A 25822-nucleotide genomic window follows, 5' to 3' on the forward strand; every position below is an offset into this window, starting at 1 on the left:
AACCAAGTAGAAAAAGAGAAGGAGAGCTCAGGCCTCTTTAGGCAAGATGATCAGCCAACCTGTTCTTCTCTCTGAGAACATGAACAAAACGCACTGTTCCCATTCAGTTTTCCCACCATTGGACCATTGAAAACTCTCCACCATTAACCACAGCCTTCCGAGATGCTTTGGTTGCATAGCTGTATCTGAAAGCTAAAACTTTTTTATGTTGGAAATGGCTGAAAAATATATAAATAAGATGACATTATAGTTGAAATATGAAAAAATGTCATACTTAGAAAATAAAAAGGGATTGAAGATCAAACTGGCTATTGATTTTTCAATTGTGTTCAATCAGGTTGAAATTAAATAATTTAGCCCTTCAATTTCAATTTTTCTTGGTAAAAAAAAAAATTCTATTATGTAAATAATAAAAGATTTTATATATTTCCAACACTATAAGCACTTCGCTATCCTTTTTTTTTTTTTTTTTTTTTTCAATTTCCCAATCTTCCAAATATTCTTTTCCAACTTCCCCCTCCAAATAAACAAAAGTTTCTTTTATTTTTCTCAAATTTCCCAAATCATAAACACTCATGTTAATAGGTTGATTTCTTTTTACCCCATGAGAGAATAATTTTAATTAGTTTTAGGGTTGATGGGATTTATTTTATTTTACTAAGAAATATTAAATATAAATATATAAAAATAGAAAAATTATTTTTTAGAAACAAGATTTAGATTCAACTGACCAAAAATTAAAAATTAAGGACTAAATTGACTACATACTCAATTTTTGAATCAATTTAAAATTAACTTTGAGCTTAATTGGATACAATTGAAAAAATCAAAGGCTAATTTGAACATGATTCCAAATAAAAATTAGATGAAGGGAGGTGATAAGATAACTTTTACCTAATGGTTGTCGTGGCCATCAGATGTTGTGGCCTCGTGAATAATAACTTTAGGGATATGGTCAATTTTAGACCAATCTTGACCCTCTTCACGTTTGCATCTTTCTCCCAACTCGCCACAATTTCGAATCTCTAATTGTCGAAGAGACTCTATATTGCGAAGGCATGCAGGCAATTCTCTGAGATTATCACAATTTCTCAGATATAAGGATTTTAGAGTGTATCCCTGAAAAAGCCATAGTGGCAAATTCACCAGTTTTGGCAACCTGATAAGTATCAATTCTAGAACACAAAATGCACTCAACTCTTCATTAATTTTCTCTTCCTCTATTGTCAAATCAAGGTTTTGACAATTAGAAATAAAAAGAGTCTTCAATGTAACCAGGTATTTTACACTTTGAGGCAAAGAGATTAACTGATTGCATTTAACAATAAGCAGTAACTGAAGGTTCCTCAGACCTTGCATATCTTCAAACAAATATTTTAAATTAGGACAAAAAACAATGCTCAATTTTCGAAGAGATTTTAAAGATCCTATTCCATTCTTGGGCAAACATTCTTGCTTTGTAGTTATTTTTAAATGCCTCAGGTTGACCAAGCACCTTATATCTTTAGGCAACTCTTCAATTTCATCACATCTCCATAGATCTAGTGCTTGTAAATGATGCAACTTGCAAATAGATTTTGGAAGTCTTTTGATTTTAGAATTGCTAACCACTCTAAGATACCTCAAATGCTTCAAAGTACCAATCTGTTTTGGTAAGTCCACATTAGAATACCAACTCAAATCCAGCATTCTTTGATAATGGAATTTCGACAAACACAAGTTTAGGATTGATTGATTGTTGAGACCTAAATCCTTAGTATTTCCAAATGAAATTGTTTGAACTCCATCTAACTGTTGTAACATCATTGGAAGATCTTCAGGAAGTGAAGTCGGTTTAGCGAATGACAAAAGCCGAACACTCTCAGAGATTTGTTTGGTGCTACAGGTTATAATTGCACATTCATTTTTTGTCAATGACAGTGCCAAATCATGTATTAGATCATGCATTTTGAATCTAAGAAATTCAAAACCAAATGAGTCTTGAAAGTCTTGGAAAAAAGATCGAGAAGCTAACTCTTCAATATAACGCTTGCCTACATCTTCCAATTCCTCATTTTTATTCCTTGAATGAACAAGTCCATGTGCCATCCAAACTTGCACTAATTCTACACCAACAAAATTATAGTCCTTTGGAAAGAGTGAAAAATAAGCAAAACAAGTTTTCAAGTGAGATGGCAATTGTTCATAACTTAATCTTAAAGCAGGTAAAATTTCGTCTTCCTTCTGCTCTAAGTTCCACAATTCATTTTCTCTGATATATTTCCAATAATCTTCATCAGTTTGTGAAAGAAGAAGAGAAGCTAGTGTCTTTACAGCTAAGGGAACTCCTTTACATTTTTTGAGAATTTCATCCCCAATTTTTAATAAGTTTGGATAGTCTTTCTCTTGACCTTCTTTAAATGCAAATTTAGTAAACAAAGCCTTACTCTCATCATCAGAAAGACCTGATAGTTCATAAGCTGCAGGGATGGTGCCAACAATGGAGGCCACTTTTTTACTACGAGTAGTTACCAAGATTTTGCTTCCATTTGCACCCATACACAACAATTCTTTCAATTCATTCCATTTTATGGGTTGTTCATTCCACACATCATCTAACACAAGAAAATATTTCTTACCACCAATGGTTTCCCGCAACTTCCTTTGCAATTGCTCCATTTCCAAATTAATCAAGTTTTCTGTGCTACTGGCTGCTGATTTAATAATTTCCTCCACTAATTTTTTGATGTGGAAATTCTCAGAAACACAAACCCACATTTTATGTTTGAATTGACTGTCTACTCTTATATCATTAAAAACCAATTTAGCGAGTGCAGTTTTCCCCATACCTCCTAATCCAATAATAGAAATGACATATATTTTTCTATCTTCACTAGGGTTCATTAGAAGGTCGAGGATTTTTTCCTTGTCTACATCTCTTCCGATAATATTAGAAGCTTCCACATAGGAGTGGGTCATATCTCTTGTCCTATGCAGAACATGTCTATTCTCATTTAGTTCACTGAGATGAAATTTAGCCTTATGACTTGCAATCTCCTCTAATCTCTCTCTTATTTGTTTTATTTTATTACCCATTTTGAAACGAAATACAAGTGAATTTGATGATGAAAAGAAGCGACCCACCTGAAAATCAAATGTGCTTAATATATGAATTTCACATATAAATTTAGGCAAAAAAAAAAAAAAAATCATTTTATTCAATTAACAATATATATAGTTTTCTTTTGTTACAACAAATTAACTAAGAGTCTTTTTTTACATTGACCTTAAAGACTGGAAAAAAAAAAAATACCCTTTTTTTTACATTGTTGCCAAGATAGATTTTTTCGTTGTTTTGAGATTTTTTCTGATTAAAACATTATCAATTCACCCTAACAGTAATTCTCAATAAGACATTATATCGTATAAAATCTCATATCGTAAGACATTTTATGACCCATCACATGCATTATTAATTTCAAACAACTACATTAAGTACACCATTTTTAATTGAACAAAATTAGATTGAGCAATTTATGGATTTGCTTTTTACCTTTCTCTCCTCTTCAAGTTGTATATATCTTGCTTATTTTGTTAATTTTCTTTTATCTTTCCTGGTTTGTTAAATCCAGGCATGCATGTATTAGATTAAAATCTTTTCAGCCGAATACATCATTTAACTCCTGAATTTTTACGAAAATCTTATGAAACCCTGAATTATAAAATTGACCGTATGAGAGTCTGAATTTCACTTTTGTAATAATTTTACACATTCTTCTAATGAAAACAGTAAATATTAAGGTTTTTTTGGCTTTTATATATAAAATATTGGTTTGATACATGTTAATACAACTTTTGAAATAATAATCTTTACAATTTTTTAATTTTTTAATAAATGTTTAATTGATTTAATTTTATATGTTGAATTATTCAATGAATTAAATAAAATATTTAACGGTTACAATTTTATAAATCAAAGTATTTAATAGATAAAAATAAGTTGAAGGTATCAAAATGTTTTTTTTTTTGTAAAAAGTACATATGAATTTATATATTCATGTTATTGTTGAAAGCTATTGCCTTATGGCGGTCAGTGCATTAGTTAATAATTATCCTGATTTATTTTATGCTGGAAAATTTACTTACAGATTGTAGAGTGCTCCTTTTAGGCATTGCTTCTACAGAAATTAATTTATTAAGAAATCAGTATATCAGACTGTCCATAAATTAGCTCCGGCATCTATTTCTATGGCTGAGTTAATGGAATGAGGTGTTGTCACTCTAACTTTAATTGACGATGTTTTCCGGTTTGATATGAATAATACATAAACACTTGATTTTTCAAAAAAAAAAATAATAATAATAAGCACTTGATTTAAAAAAAAAAAAAAAAAAAGGACTTGGATGCATAAAAACTCATTTTTTCTGATATGATGAGAGATATAAAAGTGAAGTTATTTCATATTGTGCAGTTTATTATGTTTAGCTTAATTTATACCCCTGATTAATAAAAAAATTGTAAAAATGAAATAAACTTACTGTGGAATAATTCTATTCATGAAGAATGAAAATTGATTAAGAGGCATACCTTTTTAATGGCGGTTCCATATAATTGCAGCACTCTCCTTCTGGTAATCTCATACTCATATTCATCAAGAACATTCTCAGCATCGTAAAGAGCGCCTTTAAGCCTAGCTAACCAAACGCGCAGCTCGTTATTCGTCGCCTGCTTCTGCTTCTCCTCTGCATCCAATAGCACAGCTTTTATTGTTGATAAGATCTCCTCTAGCTTTTTCACTTCCCCTTCATAATCCCAGGCTAAACGTATCTCTTTGTAAGTATTAGAAGCTAGCTTTTCCAATACTCTTTCAGCAACGGCGAAAGCAAAAGACTCTGCCATTTTTTTTTTTTCTTTTTGAAGAACTGAGAGGTGGGCTTTGGTTTCTGTTTAGATAGATATGGATGAATAAACTCAAGTAATGTGCAAAGCTATTCAATTTTCTAGGCTAAGATTCATTAGATAAAAAAATTAAAGTGGGTAAGTGGAGAGGAGAGACAAAAATTTATTTAAATAAATAATAAAATATTACTGCCCTGTAAGGTTTGAGCCAACTTTGGTTCTAATCAAAAAATCAAATCAAACTATGCTATTCAATTAGGTTCTGATGCTTTATTTTTAAAATTTAGCTATTTCCGTCCGATTTGGTTCAATTCAATTTGATTTAATCGAACCAAATGTTTAAATCAATTATTTTCGATGGTAACCTTCAAATCGGTGATCTATTTGGATATGTTAGCTAATCCATATGTTAGCTCGGACATCTATTTATATGGCTGAGTTATTGGAATGAGCTATTATCCCTCTAATTTTAATTAATGATGTTCTTCGGTTTGATATGAATAATACGTAAGCACTTGATTTTTCAAAAAAAAAAAAAAGCACTTGATTTAAAAAAAAAAAAAAGACTTGGATGTATAAAAACTCAATTTTAATTGATTCCGACGAGAGAGATATAAAAGGGAAGTTATTTCATACTGTAGTTTATTATTTTTAGCTTAATTTATACCCGTAATTAATAAAAAATAATAAAAATGAAATAAATATTGTGGGTTACTCTGACACGTGGGATCCACACATTTTGAAAATTAAAAAAGAAAATGTGTGGTGTTGTGAGTCCCTCAGACATGTGGAACCCACACAAATTTGAAGGAAAAAAAAATGGAAAAACACATTTTTTTTTTGTCAAAGAAGGCTGCACCAACAACAAAAGGAAGATGAATGCGTTAATTGCGCGGACGAGTTGATTAACGCATCCACTTCTCTTATAAATAGGAGAAGTTTTTCTTCAATCAACCAAAAAAAAAATAAAAATACACAATTAAGTGTAGAGAATTTTAGGAAAGGGTTACTAAAGTTGGAAAGGAGAGAAAATAGTAAAGATTATAATTTTTTTGAGTGTTTTTTGGAAAACACTTTGAGTGACACTATTTTTTTTATAATCTTTTTGTACATATTATTTTTAATAGTGGAAGAATTATTTGGAGTTTTGTACCGTAGACGTAGTCCATAACAGTTAAGGGCGAACCACGTAAATTTCAGTGTCCATATTTCAAATTGGTGAAAACTTTTAGGATGAAAAAGCCTAAACTTTGATACTTTACACCCTTTATATCTTTCATGAGAAAATTAACTCAACCACAGCACACTAATTGTCTTCTTAATTTATTGCTTTTTATGAATTAAATTGTATATTTATTTAAAAGATGAGTAACATTATTTCATGCAATAATTAGATTTTAGAGAAAGTTATAACCTTTTCTCTGTATTTTACTAAAAATAACTAATTTATTTATAAAAACCAAAATATATTAATAAGTCATTTTGTCACAAAAAAACTAAAATTTTGTCCTTAGGTACCTTGTGCATAGACAGAAATATCCTTAAATCCATTTACACTTGCCTTTTGTAACAAAGTCAATCGATTCAAAAAATTAAAAGAAATTAATCGCATCAACAGAATTGAAGGACACTAAACGACAATTACAAAAATACATAAATATACAATAGATGAGGCTAGGCATTAGGTGGGGCCGGTCTGAGAATGCGCATGATTGGTTGCTGACATTGACTTTTTCGTGCAATGGATGATGATGCACTTTGGTTTCGCGCTAAGCAACAGATGAGGCTAAATTAATATTAGTGATTGCCAGTTACGATGAAACTTTAAAATTGTTGTATTTTTCTTTTAATTATTATAGTGTTAAATTAATTAAAATCAAATTATAAAGGAGTTTTAGTCGGTGAAAAGATAAGGCTAAATTGGCCATTGCAAACTATCATCAATATTTAAGAATTTGGCATTTTTCTTCTCATTATTATAATGAAAAATGAAATGAAATAAATTATTATAGTATTAACTTAATTATAACTCAAAATATATATAAGCCGTTTAAGATTTTTGCATAAAGATTCAGAAAGTAATTAATTCCTGTAAATTATAAATAAAATCAATGGTAATTTATTAATTTATTTTTTATTTTAAAACTAAGGATAATTTATGGAGATAATTATTTTACTTTAATATGAATTAAAGTAAAATTGGAAAGTAATAATTGATTATTTTTTAAAATATTTAAAACCGACTTAAAGTAAAACAATCAATCACTTTAATAGATTTATATTTTAAAATAGATGGAGTGATAAAGAAAGTTTTAGTCAGCGAAAAAGCGAGGCTAACCAAAAAAAGAAAAAAGCTTTAGTTCTGATCATTTTGTACTCTCTTCTGTTGATTACAGTGCAAAATCGATCACAAAGAACCTCCTGCTAGTAAAATGATAGGTAATGGTATTTGATTTTTTTTGTTTGGTTTTTTGGCTAATCGATTTGATCCGATTTATTATTTTAGGTAATTTTAATTTTAAATTTTTATTTCCATTCAATATATAGATAGATTAAAAGTCTGTTCAAAAATAAAAAATCAAATTAATCTAAATTTATTCGAATTAGATTTAGTGAATGAATGAAAATCTTTAGAATTGTATATTTAAATTTTTAAAACAGGCTAATGTCATCTGATGGTGATTTGATAGCCAGAATCATGACTCAGCAAGTACTGGAGTCTGTAAATATACAATCAGCATCCTACTACGTGTCTTACAACTAATTGCTTATAAAAAAAAAACGTAGATGATGTGGCAAGTGAAGGTAGAAGACTTATATACCTTTATTAATTCCCTCACGTAACATGTGTCCACTATAGGAAATCCACGTACTCATATATTTTGAAACGTGTCCACTATCTATTCAATAGACCCATCTACGTAGCTGGTCTATTTTCTGTCTACCATAGTCCCATTAATAAAAACGCCAACTTTTTAGTTGGCCTGTCTCTTTCTTTGGCCTTTCATTTGCCACGTCATCTAAGATTTTTTCTAAGATTTTTTCTAATTGAGCAATTAGTTGGAGGACACGTAAAATGATAATCGTACATTTGTGGACCTACTATTTACTGAATCATGATTCCGGCTATCAAATCAATGATACTTAATTAACTGTTTTTTAAGTTCAAATATTCAAATGCAAATATTTTTGGTTCGTACATTAAATTGCAAAAAAAAAAAAAAAAAAAAAAAGAAAGTTTATACATTAAAAATATCATTTATCCATAATTAACAACTCTATTTTTGTTAAAAACTATATTATTTTATCTGTTGTGTAAAATATAAGAGTACAGTAATTAATTATATCAAAATATAAAGTTAAAAATATAATTTTTTCAATTTTAAATATCCTATATTTGAAAACCAAGACCAAATAAAGAACCTCTAGCTAGTAAAATGATATAATTTGATTTTTTTTGTTTGGTTCTTTGAGCAAATCGATTTTATCCAATTCATTATTTTCGGTAATTTTAATTTTAGATTTTTGTTTCGATTCAGTGTACAGATAGATTAAAAATCTGTTCAAAAATAAAATTGAATCAATCTAAATTTGTTCGAATTAGAAAAAAATTTAAAATCGGAAATGATTTTATCAATTTTGTTTGATGCAAAACCTATTCGAGTTATAAACAATTTTACAGCAAAGACAGGAATAAAAAACATAGTCATATATGTGACTTGGGATCGCTTTCCAGCTTCGCATACATATGACAATAATTATATATATATATATATATATATATATATATATATATATATATATATGCATTTGCAAGAAGAATTTCCCACGTGGAAGGCTTTTTTGCACGTGTAAAAGGTTGATGCATTAAACTGTAACAATTAGATGAAGGGAGGGATAAGAGAACTTGTACCTAATGGGAAAAAAGAATGCCAATATGCATTCCTTATTTTTCTTTTTTAAAATAGAGGGAAAATAATGAATCTTTTTTTAAAAAATGCTTTTTTGAATTATTTTATTTTATTTTTTACCAATTTATCTAAATATAGTGTTCATTTAGCTTGCAAAAGCACTTTAAAAGTTTAATATGCTATGGGTTGGTATTATAATATACACTGACATCTTTAATTTAAACACTTCTGAATATGTATTGGATACTTAAAAAAAATACATTATATAATTTTTTTTAATTTCATTAAATTCAATCACTTTCATTTTAGTAATAGATTCAAAAATTTAATAGGATTTTTAGATTTAAATTTATTAGTAAATATTTTTACAAATTTCCTTAAATGAGTGTTGCAAGAGAAATACGGATAGTACTATAATGGAAAGATGTTTCCATTCCAAACATTATTTACATTAAAAATACATGCAATTTACATAAGGAGTTGGAATTATTACAATATAAATTAACCTACAAAGTGAAAATAATTTAATAATGTAAATAACATTAAAACTTCCTGCAGCTCAGTTGCATCCCCACATGAATATGATAGCTGCAATAGAAGTCGAAAAGCAAATGAGAAGAGGGAATTTTCACAAAAATAAGAAGAGCATGAGCAATACTAAAAACCTAGAGTTTGGTCTATGAGTTTATTCATAGTCAAACTAATAAAAAATAATTTTTTTAAACGAATGTATTTTTGACTATATACTGAAAAAAAATAAAACATGAGTATTTTTTTAAAAAAATTTATAAATTCACTAACTTGATATATGAGTGGAATCACAATCCTGAGTTTAAACAAGTCTAATCCATTGGTGTTGACAGAGTACATATATAAGCTTGTATTGGAAAGGTAATACTAATCAATCAAGTTTAGTAAATAAAATAAAAATAATGTAAAGTTGAATTAGATGCTAATTTTACCTTAATTAATAGAATGTCACAAGCACTTGCGTAGAGACTGCATAAATTGCCATACATAAACAGAAGCTTTAAGATGTAAGAGTTGTAGAGTGTACTTGGATCCTTGAAGAAGCCAATATGGAATATTCACCAATTTTGGCAACTCTTTAAGGATCAATTTCTCAAGTCTCAACCCTTCACCATTAATTTTTCCTTCTTCTGTTGCCAAATCAAGGTTTTCACAATCTGAAATGCAAAGAGTCTTCAACGCAACTAGGTATTTCATACCTTGCGGCAAAGAGATTAAGCTTTCACATTCATTGATAACTAAGCAACGAAGTTGATTAAGACCTTGCATATCTTCGAATAAAAATTCTAAATTTGCAGAACGACCAATGAGCAAAAATCGAAGAGATTTCAAGCACCCTATTCCATTATTTGACAATCGTTTCTCTTTTGTTGTTATTAGTAGAAACCTAAGGCTTATCAAGTACCTTATATCAGTGGGTAACTCCTCTATTCCTTTGCAAATCATCAAAGTTTGCAGATTTTGTAACTTGCAAATAGAATTATGGACTTTTATACTTTTAGCATTTCCATGTAAATGGAGAAATCTCAAATGCTTTAAATTACCAATCTTTTCCACCTGTAACTCCAAATTTAAATTACTTAATTCCAATGTTTGCAGAAATCGAAATCTAAACACATTTGGGTTTAAGATTGATTTGCTGTTGATGCCTTTTTCTTCATTCAAAAAACGAATTGTTCGCACCTGATTCACAGTCTGTAAAATGGTAGGAAAATCTTTGGGAAGTGAATTGTCATTGGAAAATAACAAATGCCGAATATTCTTAGAGAAGCGTTTGGTGGTAGAGGTTATGATAGCGCATTCATTTTGCATCAATGATAATGCGAGATCATGCATTAGATCATGCATTTTAAATACAACAAGTATACCGCCAAATTCATATTCGATGTCTTGGAAAAAAGATCTAGATGCTAACTCTTGAATATAACGAAAACCAATATCTTCTAGCTCTTCATTCTCATTTGATGATTGAATAAGTCCATATGCCATCCAAAATTGAACTAGTACAAGACTTTCAAATGAATGGTCCTTTGGAAAAAATGAACAATAAGCAAAGCATCTTTTCAAGTGAGATGGCAATTGCTCATAACTTAATCTTAAAGCAGGCAAAATTTCATTTTCCTTTCTGCTCTAATTTCCAAAACTCATTGTCTCTAACAAATTTCCAGTAATCTTCATCAGTCCTCATAAAAAGCAAGGAGGCCAGTGTCTTCACAGCTAAGGGAACCCCTCTACATTTTTTAACAATTTCATCCCCAATTTTTAACAAGTTTGAATAGTGTTTCTTTTGGCCTTCTTTAAATGCAAATTTAAGAAATAAAGCCATACACTTATCATGACTAAGACCACATAATTCATAAGTAGGGATGGTGCCAACAACAGAGGCCACTAGGTCACTACGAGTACTTACCAAAATTTTACTTCCTTTGCCACCCATAAGCAACAATTCTCTCAATTGATTCCATTTCATGGGGTCATCATTCCACACATCATCTAAGACAAGTAAATATTTCTTGTCACCTATGGTTTTTTGCAACTTTCTTTGCAATGGATCCATTTCCAAATTGCTTATGCTTTCTATACTATCAGTTGCTGATTGAATAATTTTTTCAACTAACATTTTTGTATCAAAATCCTCAGACACACATATCCATATCTTGAGTTGAAAACATCTATTTACTCTTTCATCATTATAAACCAATTTAGCAAGTGCAGTTTTCCCCAGTCCTCCTATTCCAACAATAGGAATAACAGATAGTTTCCTATTGTCACTAGGATTCGTCAAAAGTTCGATGATTTTTTCTTTATCTTCATCTCTTCCAATGATATCAGAAGCTTGCACATAGGAGTGTGTCATCTCCCTTGTCTTATGCACAAACTGTCTACTTTCATATTGTTCATTGAGGTGAAATTTAGTTCTATGACTTGCAATCTCATCTATTCTCTCTCTTACTTGTTTTATTTTATGACCCATTTTAAACCGAAATGCTAATGGATTAGAGGATGAAAAGAAGCGACGCACCTGAAAAATTCAAATATGCATTGTACCATATTTAATCTCTTATCATATCGGAGTTTGTAACAAATCACATGCATGAATTAATTATCATAGAGAATTATGTTATGGGAAAACATATAAATATGTCTCTATAGAATGTTAAAATTAACTACTTTGTCCTCATTTTTTTAAAAAAATAGATTATTTTATCCCATATTTTACCGCCATTACACTATAGTTCCATTTAGTGGATTTTAGACGTTGAATTGGTAGGCAAAGACACAAATGCCCCTTCCTTAGAATTGCATCCCCAAAACCCTTGCTCCTCATTATCACAACGCTCAAAACCAACCACTCCACTGCCAAACAAATCTAATAACAAGTTATTTATCTCTAATATGACTCCTTCCTCCCTCTCTTTTTCTCTCCTCCGTTTTTTTTTTTTCCAAATTTTAGACATATACAATTATGTGAAAGCTTTTCTATTACAAATTGTAGAATTGAACGATTCGCAAACTTGGTTATAGGAATAGGGATGAGTTAAAGGCTGCATTGTACATCACCTTTGTTCCATTTTGACTGGTTTGTGAAGTCTCGCATAACTCGAACTAACAAAGAGATGTGAAATGATACCCTAATTGGTTGGCTATCATCTTGATTTCGTTTAACCATGGAGATGTTTCCATAGTTTGGTTCAAGAGACATATACGTTAAAAAATGCAAATTTAAGAGAGAGTTAAGGGTATTTATATTCTTTCACAAGTTATTTAACAGAAAAATTTGACTTTTTTAGACAGAAGGATAATAGTGTATAATAATACTAAAAAAGATAGGAATACAATAATGTATTTTAAAAAATACGGGGACAAAATAGTTAATTTTGATATAATATGGCGAAACGTTTATAATTTTCAAATTTTAGTTCATATACGTGTGTTGTCTAACCTATAAATTATTCTAATTCAATTTTTACCTCCAATTAATAATAATAATAAAAAAAGCAAATGAAATAAATTTACTATGGGATAGATCTATCCAAACAAAGTCATGTAGAGGAGGAATAAAGGTTAATTAAGAGGCATACCTTTTTGGTGGTGGTTCCTTATAGTTTAAGCACTTGTCTTCTCTTAGTCTCACATTCAAATTCATCAAGAACATCCTCAGCATCATAAAGAGCTTCTTTAAGCTTAGCCAACCAAACGCGCAGCTCGCGATTTGTCGCCTGCTTCTCCTCTGCACCTGATCCACAGTTTGTAAAATGGTAGGAAAATCTTGGGGAAGTGAATTGTCATTGGAAAATAACAAATGCCGAATATTCTTAGAGAAGCGTTTGGTGGTAGAGGTTATGATAGCGCATTCTGTTAAGAATTAATCTCAAATAATTCCACAATAACCTATATCGTGCAAACCACTAGATTCAACAAAATAGATTGAATAAGAAAAGGTTGCGTACCTGACATCGTTATTCGTCGATCTTGATGTATAGAATTAGGTTTGCAGCCTTCCAGAGAATTGAAGAATCGATTTTGCGGAAGCAGTACGAAAGGAACGTAAAACTGAATCGTATTCAACTCCTCTGGGGACCACGACCTTTATATACCTGTAGGGTTAGTACAATTCCTATTTCGGTCCTTTAACGAAATAGAAATTATATAATGGTCTCTACACTTAATATCTATAATTAGTTGATACCTCAATAGTCAATTATTCACAATCAAGACCACATTTGAAATTGACTTTACAATTAGACTGCTGTACATATTTAATTTTACATATTAAGCCCACAATAAAAAATTAAATCCAACAATCTCCCACTTGGGCGAACATATGTTAAATAAAATACATACACCAAAATGAGCTCAACAAACGCAGTCATACGAGGTATCCAAAAACAATCTCGTCCATTAGTTATATTGATAAAGAGCTGAAGAAACATTCGCCATAGATCTCATGACTAAGTTCATCATCAACTACATTACCAATACCCCTAAATGACACAGATTCATTATAGAAGTGTAGCATGAAAACTACATGTAATGTGATCATCATGTCTGTTTCCAACTGGTCACCAACAAAAGTGAGATCAAGCAAAACAATAATAATACAGAGTGTAACCATCAACCAAAATGAGTACTCAACAAAATTTCATTAACATAATAAAACATATCCAAAACAAAATAGAGAATTCAAAAAACATAATGTATACATAAAGAGCAAACTCCCACTAAAACTAGACAGTCTCAAACAAAACGATACCCATATGAGCGGTGTGCTCATGGAAAACTTTCGGTATCACTGCCTTTGTAAGCGGATCCGCAATCATAGAGTTTGTTCCAATATGCTCTAAGGATATCTGTCCACTCTGTACCCTCTCCTTCACAGCCAAGAACTTAATCTCAATGTGTTTTGATCGAGAAGAGCTCCTGTTGTTGTTGGAGAATAAAACGGATGATCTGCTGTCACAATACAACTTTAGTGGTCTTTCTATTCCACCTACTACACGCAGCCCAGTGACAAGGTTTCTCAGCCAAATAGCTTGATTGGATGCCTCATAAGATGCTACAAATTCAGCTTCCATGGTGGAGGTTGCTACTAGAGTTTGTTTCACACTCTTCCAAGAAATAGCACCGCCAGCCAATAGAAAAACGTAGCCAAATGCGGATTTTCTACTGTCTTGGCATCCAGCGAAATCAGAATCAGTATACCCAATGATCTCAAGCTGATCTGATCTCCTATATATGAGCATATGTCCCTTAGTCCTCTGTAGATATCTCATGACTCTTTTGGCTGCTTTCCAATGATCCATTCCTGGATTGCTGAGATATCTGCCTAACATGCCAACTATAAAAGAAATGTCTGGACGAGTACAAACTTGAACATACATAAGACTTCCTACAGCTGACGCATAAGGAACCTTTTGCATTTCCTGAATTTCAAGTTCACTCTTTGGACATTGCTAATTACTAAATTTATCACCTTTTGCAATAGGGGTATCCAATGGTCTAGAATTCTGCATACTAAATCTCTTGAGCACTTTATCAATATAGCTCTTTTGTGATAATCCAAGAATACCTTGAGAACGGTCTCGATGTATCTGAATCCCTAAAACAAAAGAAGCTTCACCTAAATCTTTCATCTCAAAATGCTTTGAAAGAAAAACTTTGGTTTCATGCAGCAAGACTTTACAATTAGTAGCAAGAAGTATGTCATCCACATATAAGACCAAAAAGATAAACCTACTCCCACTGAACTTATGGTACACACAATTTTCAACAGCATTTGCCTCACAACCAAACGAGACAATTACTTGGTTGAACTTAAAGTACCATTGACGAGAAGCTTGCTTGAGTCCATAAATGGATTTCTTTAATTTGCATACCAGATGTTTTGGATCTCCAATTATAAAATTTTCTGGTTGCACCATATATATTGTTTCATCAATGTCGCCATTGAGAAACGCAGTCTTAACATCCATTTGATGAAGTTCAAGATCAAGATTTGCAACTAAGGCCATGATTGTCCTAAAAGAATCCTTCGAAGAAACTGGAGAGAAGGTTTCTTTATAGTCAATCCCTTCCTTTTGAGTAAAGCCTTTTGCTACAAGACGTGCTTTATATCTTTCCACATTACCTTGAGAATCCCTTTTGGTTTTAAATATCCATTTGCAACCAATGGGTTTCTTTTCTTCAGGTAATTGAACAAGATCCCAAACTTGATTGTCTTGCATAGACTTATACTCTTCGTTCATTGCCTCAATCCACTTATGAGAGTTAGAACTCTGCATGGCATGATAGAAACTAACTGGATCATCATCTATCATGTCTACAGTATCCTCATGTTCCTGAAGAAACACTATATAATCATCTGGAATAGCACTTCTTCTCTCCCTAGTAGATCTCCTCAAAGGCATTTGGACAGGCTCTAATTCTTGAGGTTGTTGAATTTGTTCTTGAGGAAGTATAGCATTGTCTTGAATTGGATCTTGAATAGCGACAGGAGCAACTGGAGTCTGTACGCTATCAGAAACAACAAAAGGAATGAGAACCGAATCATCCTTACTTGGTTCCTCTTCAAAGACAATGTTTCTTCCTTTATTTCTCCCTCCAAAATCAACATCCTCAAAAAATGTTGCAATTCTCGTTTCAAAAAAAGTTTTGGAAGTAGGATTATAAAACTTGTAACCCCTAGACCGCTCAGAATATCCAACAAAGTAGCTGCTGATAGTTTTGGAGTCCAGTTTTGTTTCATTCGGCTTGTAAGGCCTTGCTCCAGCTGGACATCCCCAAACATGAAGATGCTTTAGATTAGGCTTACGTCCAGTCCAAAGTTCATAAGGTGTTTTAGCAACTGCTTTAGATGGAATCCTATTGAGAAGATAAGCTGTTGTCTTTAACGCTTCACCCCACAGAGACTCTGGTAAGGTAGAATGACTAATCATACTCCTCACCATATCCATAAGAGTCCTATTACGTCTCTCAGATACACCATTCATGCTGGGAGTACCAGGCATTGTATATTGAGGGACAATTCCACATTCCTGTAGGAAAAGCGCAAAAGGTCCTGGACGTTGTTCGCCTGAACCGTCATATTTACCATAATATTCACCACCACGGTCAGATCGAACAGATTTAATCTTCTTTCCTAGTTGATTTTCAACTTCGGCTTTATAAGATTTAAACACGTCCAAAGACTCAGATTTTTCATGAATGAGATATAAGTAACCATAACGAGAATAGTCATCAATGAATGATATAAAATATCTTTGGCCATTTCTAGCTGCAATATGGAATGGACCGCAAATATCTGTATGAATCAGTTCTAAAACATTGGATGACCGAATGGCACCTAGTCTCTTTTGTTTAGTCTGTTTTCCTTTAATACACTCAATACAAGAATCCAAACCTGTGTAATCAAGTGTATCTAAGATACCATCAGAAACAAGACGCTCAATTCTTGATTTGGATACATGACCCAAACGTCTATGCCAAAGTACAGCTGAGTTATCAATATTCAACTTTCTTTTGGTACCTCTTGTAGTAACATGCAGGGATTCATGATAACTAGTATCAATGTCTAACATATATAGATTATCACATTCATTCAAGCAACCAGTACCCAAAACTTTTGAATTCATAGATAAAGTAAATACACTGTCTCCAAAAGAACAATGAAAACCAGATTTGTCCAAAAAGGAAACAGAAATCAAATTCCTTCTAAAAGAGGGAATAACAAAAGTATCTATGAGATCCAAAAAATAACCAGTACTTAAACATAATCTAAAATGTCCAATTGCCTCTACTTCAACCGGATTGCCATTTCCCACATAGACGTATTTTTCACCGTCAGTTGGCTTTCTGTGGTTGAGGCAGCCCTGCAATGAAACACTTATATGAGCGGTAGCACCAGAATCCATCCAATAAGTGTTTTTAGGAGCTGAAGTTAAATTAACTTCACAACAGACTAAAACAAGGTACTTACCCTTCTTTGCAAGCCAAATAGCAAATTTAGGACAGTCCTTTCTCAAGTGATCCGTCTTTCCACAAATGAAGCATTTTGGCACATAAGGCTTCTTTTGTACTGGATCTATAGCAGTAGCAGCAGCAGGTTTCTCAATAGCCTTTTCAACAGTCTTTGCAGAAGGCCTCTTTCTTTTCTTGTTCTTGCCCTTCCTAACTGAAGAAACAAAATGAGCACTCTCTCTTTTGTTAGAATTCATCTTTTCCTCCTCATCAACACAATGAGAAATGAGCTCGTTAAGAGTCCATTTATTCGGCTGACAATTATAGGAAGTCCTAATTTGTCCATACTGAGAAGGAAGAGAATTCATAACCAAATGGACTAAAAGGTCATCTGGTAAAGCCATGCCCAGCGCCTTCAGTCTCTTTGCAATTTGAGACATGCTAAGAATATGCTCCCGAACACCACCATTGCCAGCAAACTTCATGGAGGTTAATTTTCCTAAAAGTGTTCCCACTTCGGCTTTGTCATTCTTAACATAAGCCCTCTCCAGCTCGGCAAGATAGTTTTGAGCATTGTTCTTTTCAGTTGAGACAGAGTCTCGAACATGTTCTGGGACTCCTTTCTGCATGATCATCAGACCTAAGCGATTAGAACGCTCCCACTTCTCATACTGAACCCTTTGAACATCAGTGCTCGTATCAGTAAGAGGAGCAGGTTCGTCCATCCTGAATGCAAGATCCAAATCCATACACCCCAGAAAAATCATAATGTCTGATTTTCAAGACTCAAAATTTGATCCCTCAAGTTTAGGGACACAATCAGGATTAAATGACATGTTAGCTGACATCAGAGAAAATAAACAAATAGATAAGCATAAGCTCAGAATCCACAAATGAAACAATTCACATAAGTAGAGATCAAAAATGGAAATAAGATACAGACACAACATTAATATTCTCATCTTTGGATGTAAAACATTAACTTGTAATTAGTATCTCAACGCAGCAATCAAATATTGATAACATAGTCCTGACAAATAATAAATCTTCCTTTGGGCCGATATATCATTGTCATGGAAAATAATCAAACAATTATCACATACTTATTGCCAACATGTATTCAAAACTCAGCTAGATAGCAACCTTCCTTTGGGCCGATTAACTATCCGCAACGAATTCTAATACACCTGTCTAATATTCTAAAATAAATCAATTCAAGCAATAGAGGTCACTTTGGTGACTTATTGATCAAATCAATTTATTTTAACAAATATCAAACACAATAGGGATTTAATCACTCCAAAATTTAATCTCAAGTCGACAAATTAATTCATTTAATTGTAATTAAAACAAAACAATTGCAATTAAATGAATTGATTGTCTAAATATTTAATAATCTAAAATTATTTAGCCCAAAAAAATTATAATCTAGTCTTTAAGTCACTAAATTAGAGACTAAGTTATAAAATTGGACTAAATAAATTTGAATAAATAAAGTTCGGGGATCTAATTTAATTAAATATATGTCCATGGGTCTAGACGAAAGAAAACAGAAACTTAGGGGTCTAATCTGAAGTTACAGAAAATTATGGGGCCTAATCTGAAGTTACAGAAAATTAGGGGCCTAATACAAAATTTTCCAGGGACCTAACCGTAATTTTCCATCCCTAACCTTAAAACCAAAAAAGATCAAAGACGGAAACCTCCATTGTGGCCGCCGACTCTCTGTTTTTTTTTTTTTTAAACAAGATCCGGCCAGCAAAAAAAAAAGCAAAATACCAAACGAACAATTAATCGTCAATGGCGTTAGTTCAAAACCTCTTACCTGTTCTTGGGGAATCCGAAGAACAGTGAGAACAAAAAAAAATTTTATTTTTTTTTGTTATTAAACAAAACCCTCAATCCGTAAACAGTAGGGTAAACAAATAAAAAACATACGAAAATCAATCTAAAATCTAGCAATTATGCACAAGGTTCTGATACCACTTGTTAAAAAATTAATCTCAAATAATTCCACAATAACCTATATCGTGCAAACCACTAGATTCAACAAAATAGATTGAATAAGAAAAGGTTGCGTACCTGACATCGTTATTCGTCGATCTTGATGTATAGAATTAGGTTTGCAGCCTTCCAGAGAATTGAAGAATCGATTTTGCGGAAGCAGTACGAAAGGAACGTAAAACTGAATCGTATTCAACTCCTCTGGGGACCACGACCTTTATATACCTGTAGGGTTAGTACAATTCCTATTTCGGTCCTTTAACGAAATAGAAATTATATAATGGTCTCTACACTTAATATCTATAATTAGTTGATACCTCAATAGTCAATTATTCACAATCAATACCACATTTGAAATTGACTTTACAATTAGACTGCTGTACATATTTAATTTTACATATTAAGCCCACAATAGAAAATTAAATCCAACACATTCATTTTGCATCAATGATAATGCGAGATCATGCATTAGATCATGCATTTTAAATACAACAAGTATACCGCCAAATTCATATTCGATGTCTTGGAAAAAAGATCTAGATGCTAACTCTTGAATATAATGAAAACCAATATCTTCTAGCTCTTCATTCTCATTTGATGATTGAATAAGTCCATATGCCATCCAAAATTGAACTAGTGCAAGACTTTCAAATGAATGGTCCTTTGGAAAAAATGAACAATAAGCAAAGCATCTTTTCAAGTGAGATGGCAATTGCTCATAACTTAATCTTAAAGCAGGCAAAATTTCATTTTCCTTCTGCTCTAATTTCCACAACTCATTGTTTCTAACAAATTTCCAGTAATCTTCATCAGTCCTCATAAAAAGCAAGGAGGCCAGTGTCTTCACAGCTAAGGGAACCCCTTTACATTTTTTAACAATTTCATCCCCAATTTTTAACAAGTTTGCATAGTGTTTCTTTTGGCCTTCTTTAAATGCAAATTTAAGAAATAAAGCCATACACTTATCATGGGGAAGACCACATAATTCATAAGAAGGGATGGTGCCAACAACAGAGGCCACTAGGTCACTACGAGTAGTTACCAAAATTTTACTTCCTTTGCCACCCATAAGCAACAATTCTCTCAATTGATTCCATTTCATGGGGTCATCATTCCACACATCATCTAAGACAAGTAAATATTTCTTGTCACCTATGGTTTTTTGCAACATTCTTTGCAATGGATCCATTTCCAAATTGCTTATGCTTTTTATACTATCAGTTGCTGATTGAATAATTTTTTCAACTAACATTTTTATATCAAAATCCTCTGACACACATATCCATATCTTGAGTTGAAAACATCTATTTACTCTTTCATCATTATAAACCAATTTAGCAAGTGCAGTTTTCCCCAATCCTCCTATTCCAATAATAGGAATAACAGATAGTTTCCTATTGTCACTAGGATTCGTCAAAAGTTCGATGATTTTTTCTTTATCTTCATCTCTTCCAATGATATCGGAAGCTTGCACATAGGAGTGTGTCATCTCCCTTGTCCTATGCACAAACTGTCTACTTTCATATTGTTCATTGAGGTGAAATTTAGTTCTATGACTCGCAATCTCATCTATTCTCCCTCTTACTTGTTTTATTTTATGACCCATTTTAAATCGAAATGCTAATGGATTAGAGGATGAAAAGAAGCGACCCACCTGAAAAATCCAAATATGCATTGAGCCATATTTAATCTCATATCATATCGGAGTTTATAACAAATCATATGTATGAATTAATTATCACAGAGAATTATGTTATGGGAAAACATATAAACATGTCTCTATGCAATGTTAAAATTAACTACTTTGTCCTCATTTTTTTAAAAAAATACTGTTATTTTATCCCCCTATTTTACCGCCGTTGCATTATACTTCCGTTTAGTCGATTTTAGACGTGCAATGGGTAGGCAAAGACACAAATGCCCCTTCCGTAGAATTGCATCCCCAAAACCCTTGCTCCTTATTATCACAACGCTCAAAACCAACCACACCACTGCCAAACAAATCTACTAACAAGTTATTTCTCTCTAATATGACTCCTTCCTCCCTCTCTTTTTCTCTCCTCTATTTTTTTTTTTTAATTTTAGACATATACAATTATGTGAAAGCTTTTCTATTACAAATTGTAGAATTGCACGGTTCGCAAACTTGGTTAAAGGAATAGGGATGAGTTAAAGGCTGCATTGTACATCATCTTTGTTCCATTTTGACTGGTTTGTGAAGTCTTGCATAACTCGAACTAACAAAGAGATGTGATATGATACCCTAATTGGTTGGCTTTCATCTTGATTTCGTTTAACCATGGAGATGTTTCCATAGTTTGGTTCAAGAGACATATACGGTAAAAAACGCAAATTTAAGAGAGAGTTAAGTGTATTTGTATCCTTTCACAAGTCATTGAACCGAAAAATTTGACTTTTTTAGACAGAAGGATAATAGTGTATAATAATACTAAAAAAGATAGGAATACAATAATGTATTTTAAACAATACGGGAACAGAATAGTTAATTTTGATATAATATGGTAAAACGTTTATAATTTTCAAATTTAGTTCATATACATGTATTGTCTAACCTATAATATTATTCTGAATCAATTTTTACCTCCAATTAATAATAATAATAATAATAAAAAAGCAAATAAAAAAAATTTACCATGGGATAGATCTATCCAAACAAAGTCATGTATAGGAGGAATGAAGGTTAATTAAGAGGCATACCTTTTTGGTGGTGATTCCATATAGTTTAAGCACTTGTCTTCTCTTTGTCTCACATTCAAATTCATCAAGAACATCCTCAGCATCATAAAGAGCTTCTTTAAGCTTAGCCAACCAAACGCGCAGCTCGCGATTTGTCGCCTGCTTCTCCTCTGCATCCAACAGCACAGCTTTTACAGTTGACAAAATATCCTCAAGCTTTTTCAGTTCCCCTTCTAAACCCCATGCAAAACAAATCTCATCGTAGGCAGTAGAAGCTACCTTTTCCAATACTTTTTCAGCAACATTGAAAACAAATGATTCTATAGACATGATTTTTTTTTTCTTTTTTTGAAAAACAAAAAAGTGAGCTTTGGTTTCTGATGAGATGGGTATGAATGAATCAACTTAAAATGAGAATTAATGAACATCCCATTTTATAACATGACAGTTTCACCAAGTATTCAAATTTTAATGCTGTGAATTAAGGTATATGTTCTTTTCTTTGTGGAATTCAATAATCAAAAGATATTCATTTTTGATGAGCAAGGCAGGTACAATAGCTGATGTTAATTATTGTATATTCTCCCCTTGTTACAAAATGATTTGGATTACATGACATTTTCAGCAAAGTACTCAATTTTAATATTGTAACTTAAAAGTATATTCTTTTATTTGTGAATAAGTAAAGATATGTCTTCAATGTGTAAAAATGGTGCAACTAATGTTATGATTCTGTATTCTCCCATTGTTACACTCATTCTAAATTCTAACATATCATTGTTGCAGGAGAAAGTTACACCCTTTTTGGGAGGTTCAACGAGCCAAAATAACAAATTGCCGTCAAGAGGACTTGAATCCGAAATCTCACTCCTTACATGAGTGAGAAAACTAACCAAACTATACCTGATTGCTTTCACTCCTTTTTTCAATAGATTTTTAGTATTTGGAAAAATTATATTTACGTTGTGCAAAATGAAATTTCAACTCTAATGAAAAATAAAGGAATAAAAATTAAAAAAAAAAAGCCATTCAATTTGTCCAATTTGTAACACAATTATTAAGTAATTAATAATATTACCTTTATTTTCAATAAAGAGAGATTTTAAAAAATTATAGCAATTAATGTTCATCATTTGCAAAGTGTAAAAATGAAGAAAAAAATTTATTGTTTTTAAAATCCACAAATGTGAAACTTATTTGTGAATATAATACTTTTGCAAATATGATATTTATTTATGAATGGAAAAAGTAAAACAAATATCAAAATCTTTAAATATGAAACTTAAATACCTTTTAATAAAATAATAGTAATAATCATGAGCAAGGCTCTTAGAAGCAAGAAAAAATGTCGGCTATTGAGTATCGTACAAGACTATTGGCTATTGAGTATATCTAATCTATGGCAGTCCATTTGTTTTCCTCGTATCAGTTCTAAAAATCATTTTGCAGATTTTCTAACTAAGAAAAGAGTAAATGCTGCAGAAGGTTTAGCCAAGAAAAGAATAACTGCTGTAGAAAGTTTTCTTGCTTAGTTATAATATTGTGGATTATATTTGTTTACTCTTACCTCAAGAATAGGATTTAAGCTTATCATAATTATTTTCCAGCTTATCATAATTGTTTTCAATTATTTTCCGAATTTTATTTAACTGATTCAAGTTTTAGGATTTTATTTAACTGATTCAAGTTTTAGTTTAAGTGTATTAGAAAAACTTATTGACTTGAATTAAATTCCTGAATTAGTTAAAACTCTTTCCCTGTTTTCTCTTTTCTAATAATATTAATTGGTTAAAACTCTTTCCCTGTTTTCTCTTTTGTAATAATATTAATTAGTTAAACTCTTTTCCTGTTTTCTCTTTTCTAATAATATTAAGAAATTTATTTGCTAAAAAAAAAAAAAAAAAAAAAAAAACAGCAATTGCAGACAAACATAAACCCAAAACAAACCATAACAGCTTTGAATCCTTTACTGATATTTATTTTGATTTAGTGAAGATGAAGCATTTGTCAACAAAACCCTTTTTCAGGAAGAACATGCAAAATACAAATCAAACAAAGGCCATATCAGCTATTGTCGCTATGTTGAAGTACTAAAACAATAGAAAACATTGCCAATAAAGATAGCAAAGAACAAGCAACAGATCATAAAAGCTACAATTGGATTCAAGATTCACGAGGCTTCACGATGAAGTTCTGGCGACTGATTGGGTTCATCACCACCGGTGGTCCAGCAGTGCGAGGCCATGCCTGGAACTTCTTATCAGTTTCTTCCCACCATTCCTTGTCTGAAACTGTTTTAGGGGTAGTGCCTGAGTTCAAAAGAAGAAAAAAAAAAAAAAAAAGAGATAAAGGTTTTAAAAAATATTAATTAAACAGACATGAAATGGATACCCAAGATGACAATAAAAACTACCTCCAAATATCTTCTTGTCAGCAATAAGTTGGTCACATACGTACGCAATTGCAAATGATCCAGCTATGGAAGCGATAATATACTTGGCCATGCTTAAACTGCAAAGGAAAGAACTCAAAACAAGAAAGAGAAGCATTAATGCTTTTACAAAGGAAGTTACAAACCACAAGCCATACATAAGGAACACAAGCCATACCTAAGGTTGTTCTAGTTTATGTCATAAAAATCAACCTAGAATCTAGGTATCTAGATCATGCGACCTTTGCCCCTATTCAAGGACTTCTCACCTATTAGAAGACAGAATTACTACTGATGGATTATGCAAGGGATTAGGGCGCATCACTAGACATTCCCAGAAAGGCATAACATACATTACTATCAGAATAATTGAATAAACATTGCGGAAATTTTAAAAATGTGGCTTTTGCAAGAAGCATTACAACCACCTTTTTCTGCATGTATAAATGGTTGATACATTACATTGAAGACCTCATGAAAAAATCTTAAATGAATATCAAATAAATGTAATTGCAATATACAATGCAATAAGTTCCAAAAAGTTGGCAAATAATAGTGACAATTATATGGATCTACACTCATGATCCCAGAAGTACAAACAATTGTTTTTTACTATTTACTTCAGTTATTGCAAGCTTTCATATTTAATGAATTTGATTTAGTAAACTTCCTTCTATAAACTATACATTCTCTGTACCTCATTAGTGTCATTCTTATTTAGTTATTGAAAAATACAACTTTATGTGTAAAAGCACTCATGATAGAAAAGGGACACTCCAGCAATAAAGGCTTGTGATACCTATCAGGCTGTCTGACGTTTCTGAGTGGGGTGAGAAGCTAACATACCAAATTGAATACTTCACATTAAATAATAAACTTCTAAATTGAAAAGAATTCCAAGTCTCATGTGCAACTTTCTTCGCATACCAATAGGTCAAAATACATGAAGCACAAAACCTTCAAATTTTTACAAAACATGCAATCCATTAATCCCAGTTTATAATTAAAAACAATCAACTCAAGCCTTATGTCAACTAATATATAAGCCGAACATGGTAAGGTTTTCAATTCAAATGGGACGAAATAGTGGGGAAAAAAAGGAAAAGGAAATGCATAAGGAAAAGGGTAAACCACGAAGGCACGATAGCATCCATCAGCTAAAATTTAATCATAGTCCCAAAATTAAAAGCAACTTCTTGTTTCAAAATACCAGTATAAAGACAAGCCAGTGAGTAGAAACCTCCTATTTTGTTTTATATCAATCTAAAAATGCCCATGCACACACAAAAAAGAAAAAAATTCCACAAACACACCAGGCATTAATCTTCAAGCCCAAAAAAAAAAAAAAAAAAAAAAAAAAAAAAAACAATTTGAAACATAAAAATCACAGATTTCTAATTTCCAGAAATTAAA

The 25822-nt window shown here is 31.7% G+C and overlaps 3 protein-coding genes and 1 pseudogene across 6 annotated transcripts; all 4 read right to left on the reverse strand.

Annotated features, from left to right (window-relative positions):
* Positions 1 to 47: 47 nt before the first annotated feature.
* On the reverse strand, positions 48 to 5023 carry LOC105645220 (putative disease resistance protein RGA1). 3 transcript variants are annotated; one of them, XM_020683702.3, is made up of 3 exons: positions 4568 to 5022; positions 895 to 3123; positions 48 to 185 (listed from the first exon to the last, which is right to left on the reverse strand). In XM_020683702.3, the coding sequence occupies exons 1-2, from the start codon at positions 4877 to 4879 to the stop codon at positions 895 to 897; spliced, it is 2541 nt and encodes an 846-aa protein (XP_020539361.2). In that variant the 5' UTR covers positions 4880 to 5022; the 3' UTR covers positions 48 to 185. The 3 variants fall into 3 exon arrangements, with proteins under 3 accessions (XP_020539361.2, XP_089574010.1, XP_089574011.1); XM_089717884.1 differs by having other exon boundaries at positions 50 to 218; positions 4568 to 5023; XM_089717885.1 differs by having other exon boundaries at positions 56 to 192; positions 4568 to 5023.
* Positions 5024 to 7269: 2246 nt separating this feature from the next.
* Positions 7270 to 19482, reverse strand: LOC149498053 (uncharacterized; annotated as a pseudogene). Its single transcript, XR_016319649.1, has 5 exons — positions 19360 to 19482; positions 15695 to 18118; positions 12903 to 13057; positions 9827 to 11842; positions 7270 to 7420 (listed from the first exon to the last, which is right to left on the reverse strand). The product of XR_016319649.1 is annotated as an uncharacterized LOC149498053 (transcript).
* A 113-nt stretch (positions 19483 to 19595) lies between these two features.
* LOC105645293 (disease resistance protein RGA2) lies at positions 19596 to 22370 on the reverse strand. Its single transcript, XM_089717886.1, has 2 exons — positions 22000 to 22370; positions 19596 to 20935 (listed from the first exon to the last, which is right to left on the reverse strand). The coding sequence occupies exons 1-2, from the start codon at positions 22306 to 22308 to the stop codon at positions 19682 to 19684; spliced, it is 1563 nt and encodes a 520-aa protein (XP_089574012.1). The 5' UTR covers positions 22309 to 22370; the 3' UTR covers positions 19596 to 19681.
* A 1552-nt stretch (positions 22371 to 23922) lies between these two features.
* LOC105645219 (uncharacterized) lies at positions 23923 to 24489 on the reverse strand (the record flags this gene model as incomplete). The annotated part of the gene is given in 2 exon segments (XM_012230759.4): positions 23923 to 24287; positions 24392 to 24489. Coding segments are annotated over 2 exon segments (237 nt in total). The 3' UTR covers positions 23923 to 24141.
* Positions 24490 to 25822: the final 1333 nt, after the last annotated feature.

This window comes from Jatropha curcas, chromosome 2 (genome assembly GCF_041381405.1).
Source record: "Jatropha curcas cultivar XTBG-Jc1 chromosome 2, XTBG_Jcur_1.0, whole genome shotgun sequence".
NCBI lineage: Eukaryota > Viridiplantae > Streptophyta > Magnoliopsida > Malpighiales > Euphorbiaceae > Jatropha > Jatropha curcas.

Excerpts from the sequence above, each read along its gene's own strand:
- LOC105645220 (XM_020683702.3), bottom strand. The coding sequence starts at position 4,879 with ATGGCAGAGTCTTTTGCTTTCGCCGTTGCTGAAAGAGTATTGGAAAAG. Across the intron at positions 3,124-4,567 it reads ATGGAACCGCCATTAAAAAG|GTGGGTCGCTTCTTTTCATC; the intron begins GTATGCCTCTTA and ends TTTGATTTTCAG.
- LOC105645293 (XM_089717886.1), bottom strand. The coding sequence starts at position 22,308 with ATGTCTATAGAATCATTTGTTTTCAATGTTGCTGAAAAAGTATTGGAA. Across the intron at positions 20,936-21,999 it reads ATGGAATCACCACCAAAAAG|GTGGGTCGCTTCTTTTCATC; the intron begins GTATGCCTCTTA and ends TGGATTTTTCAG.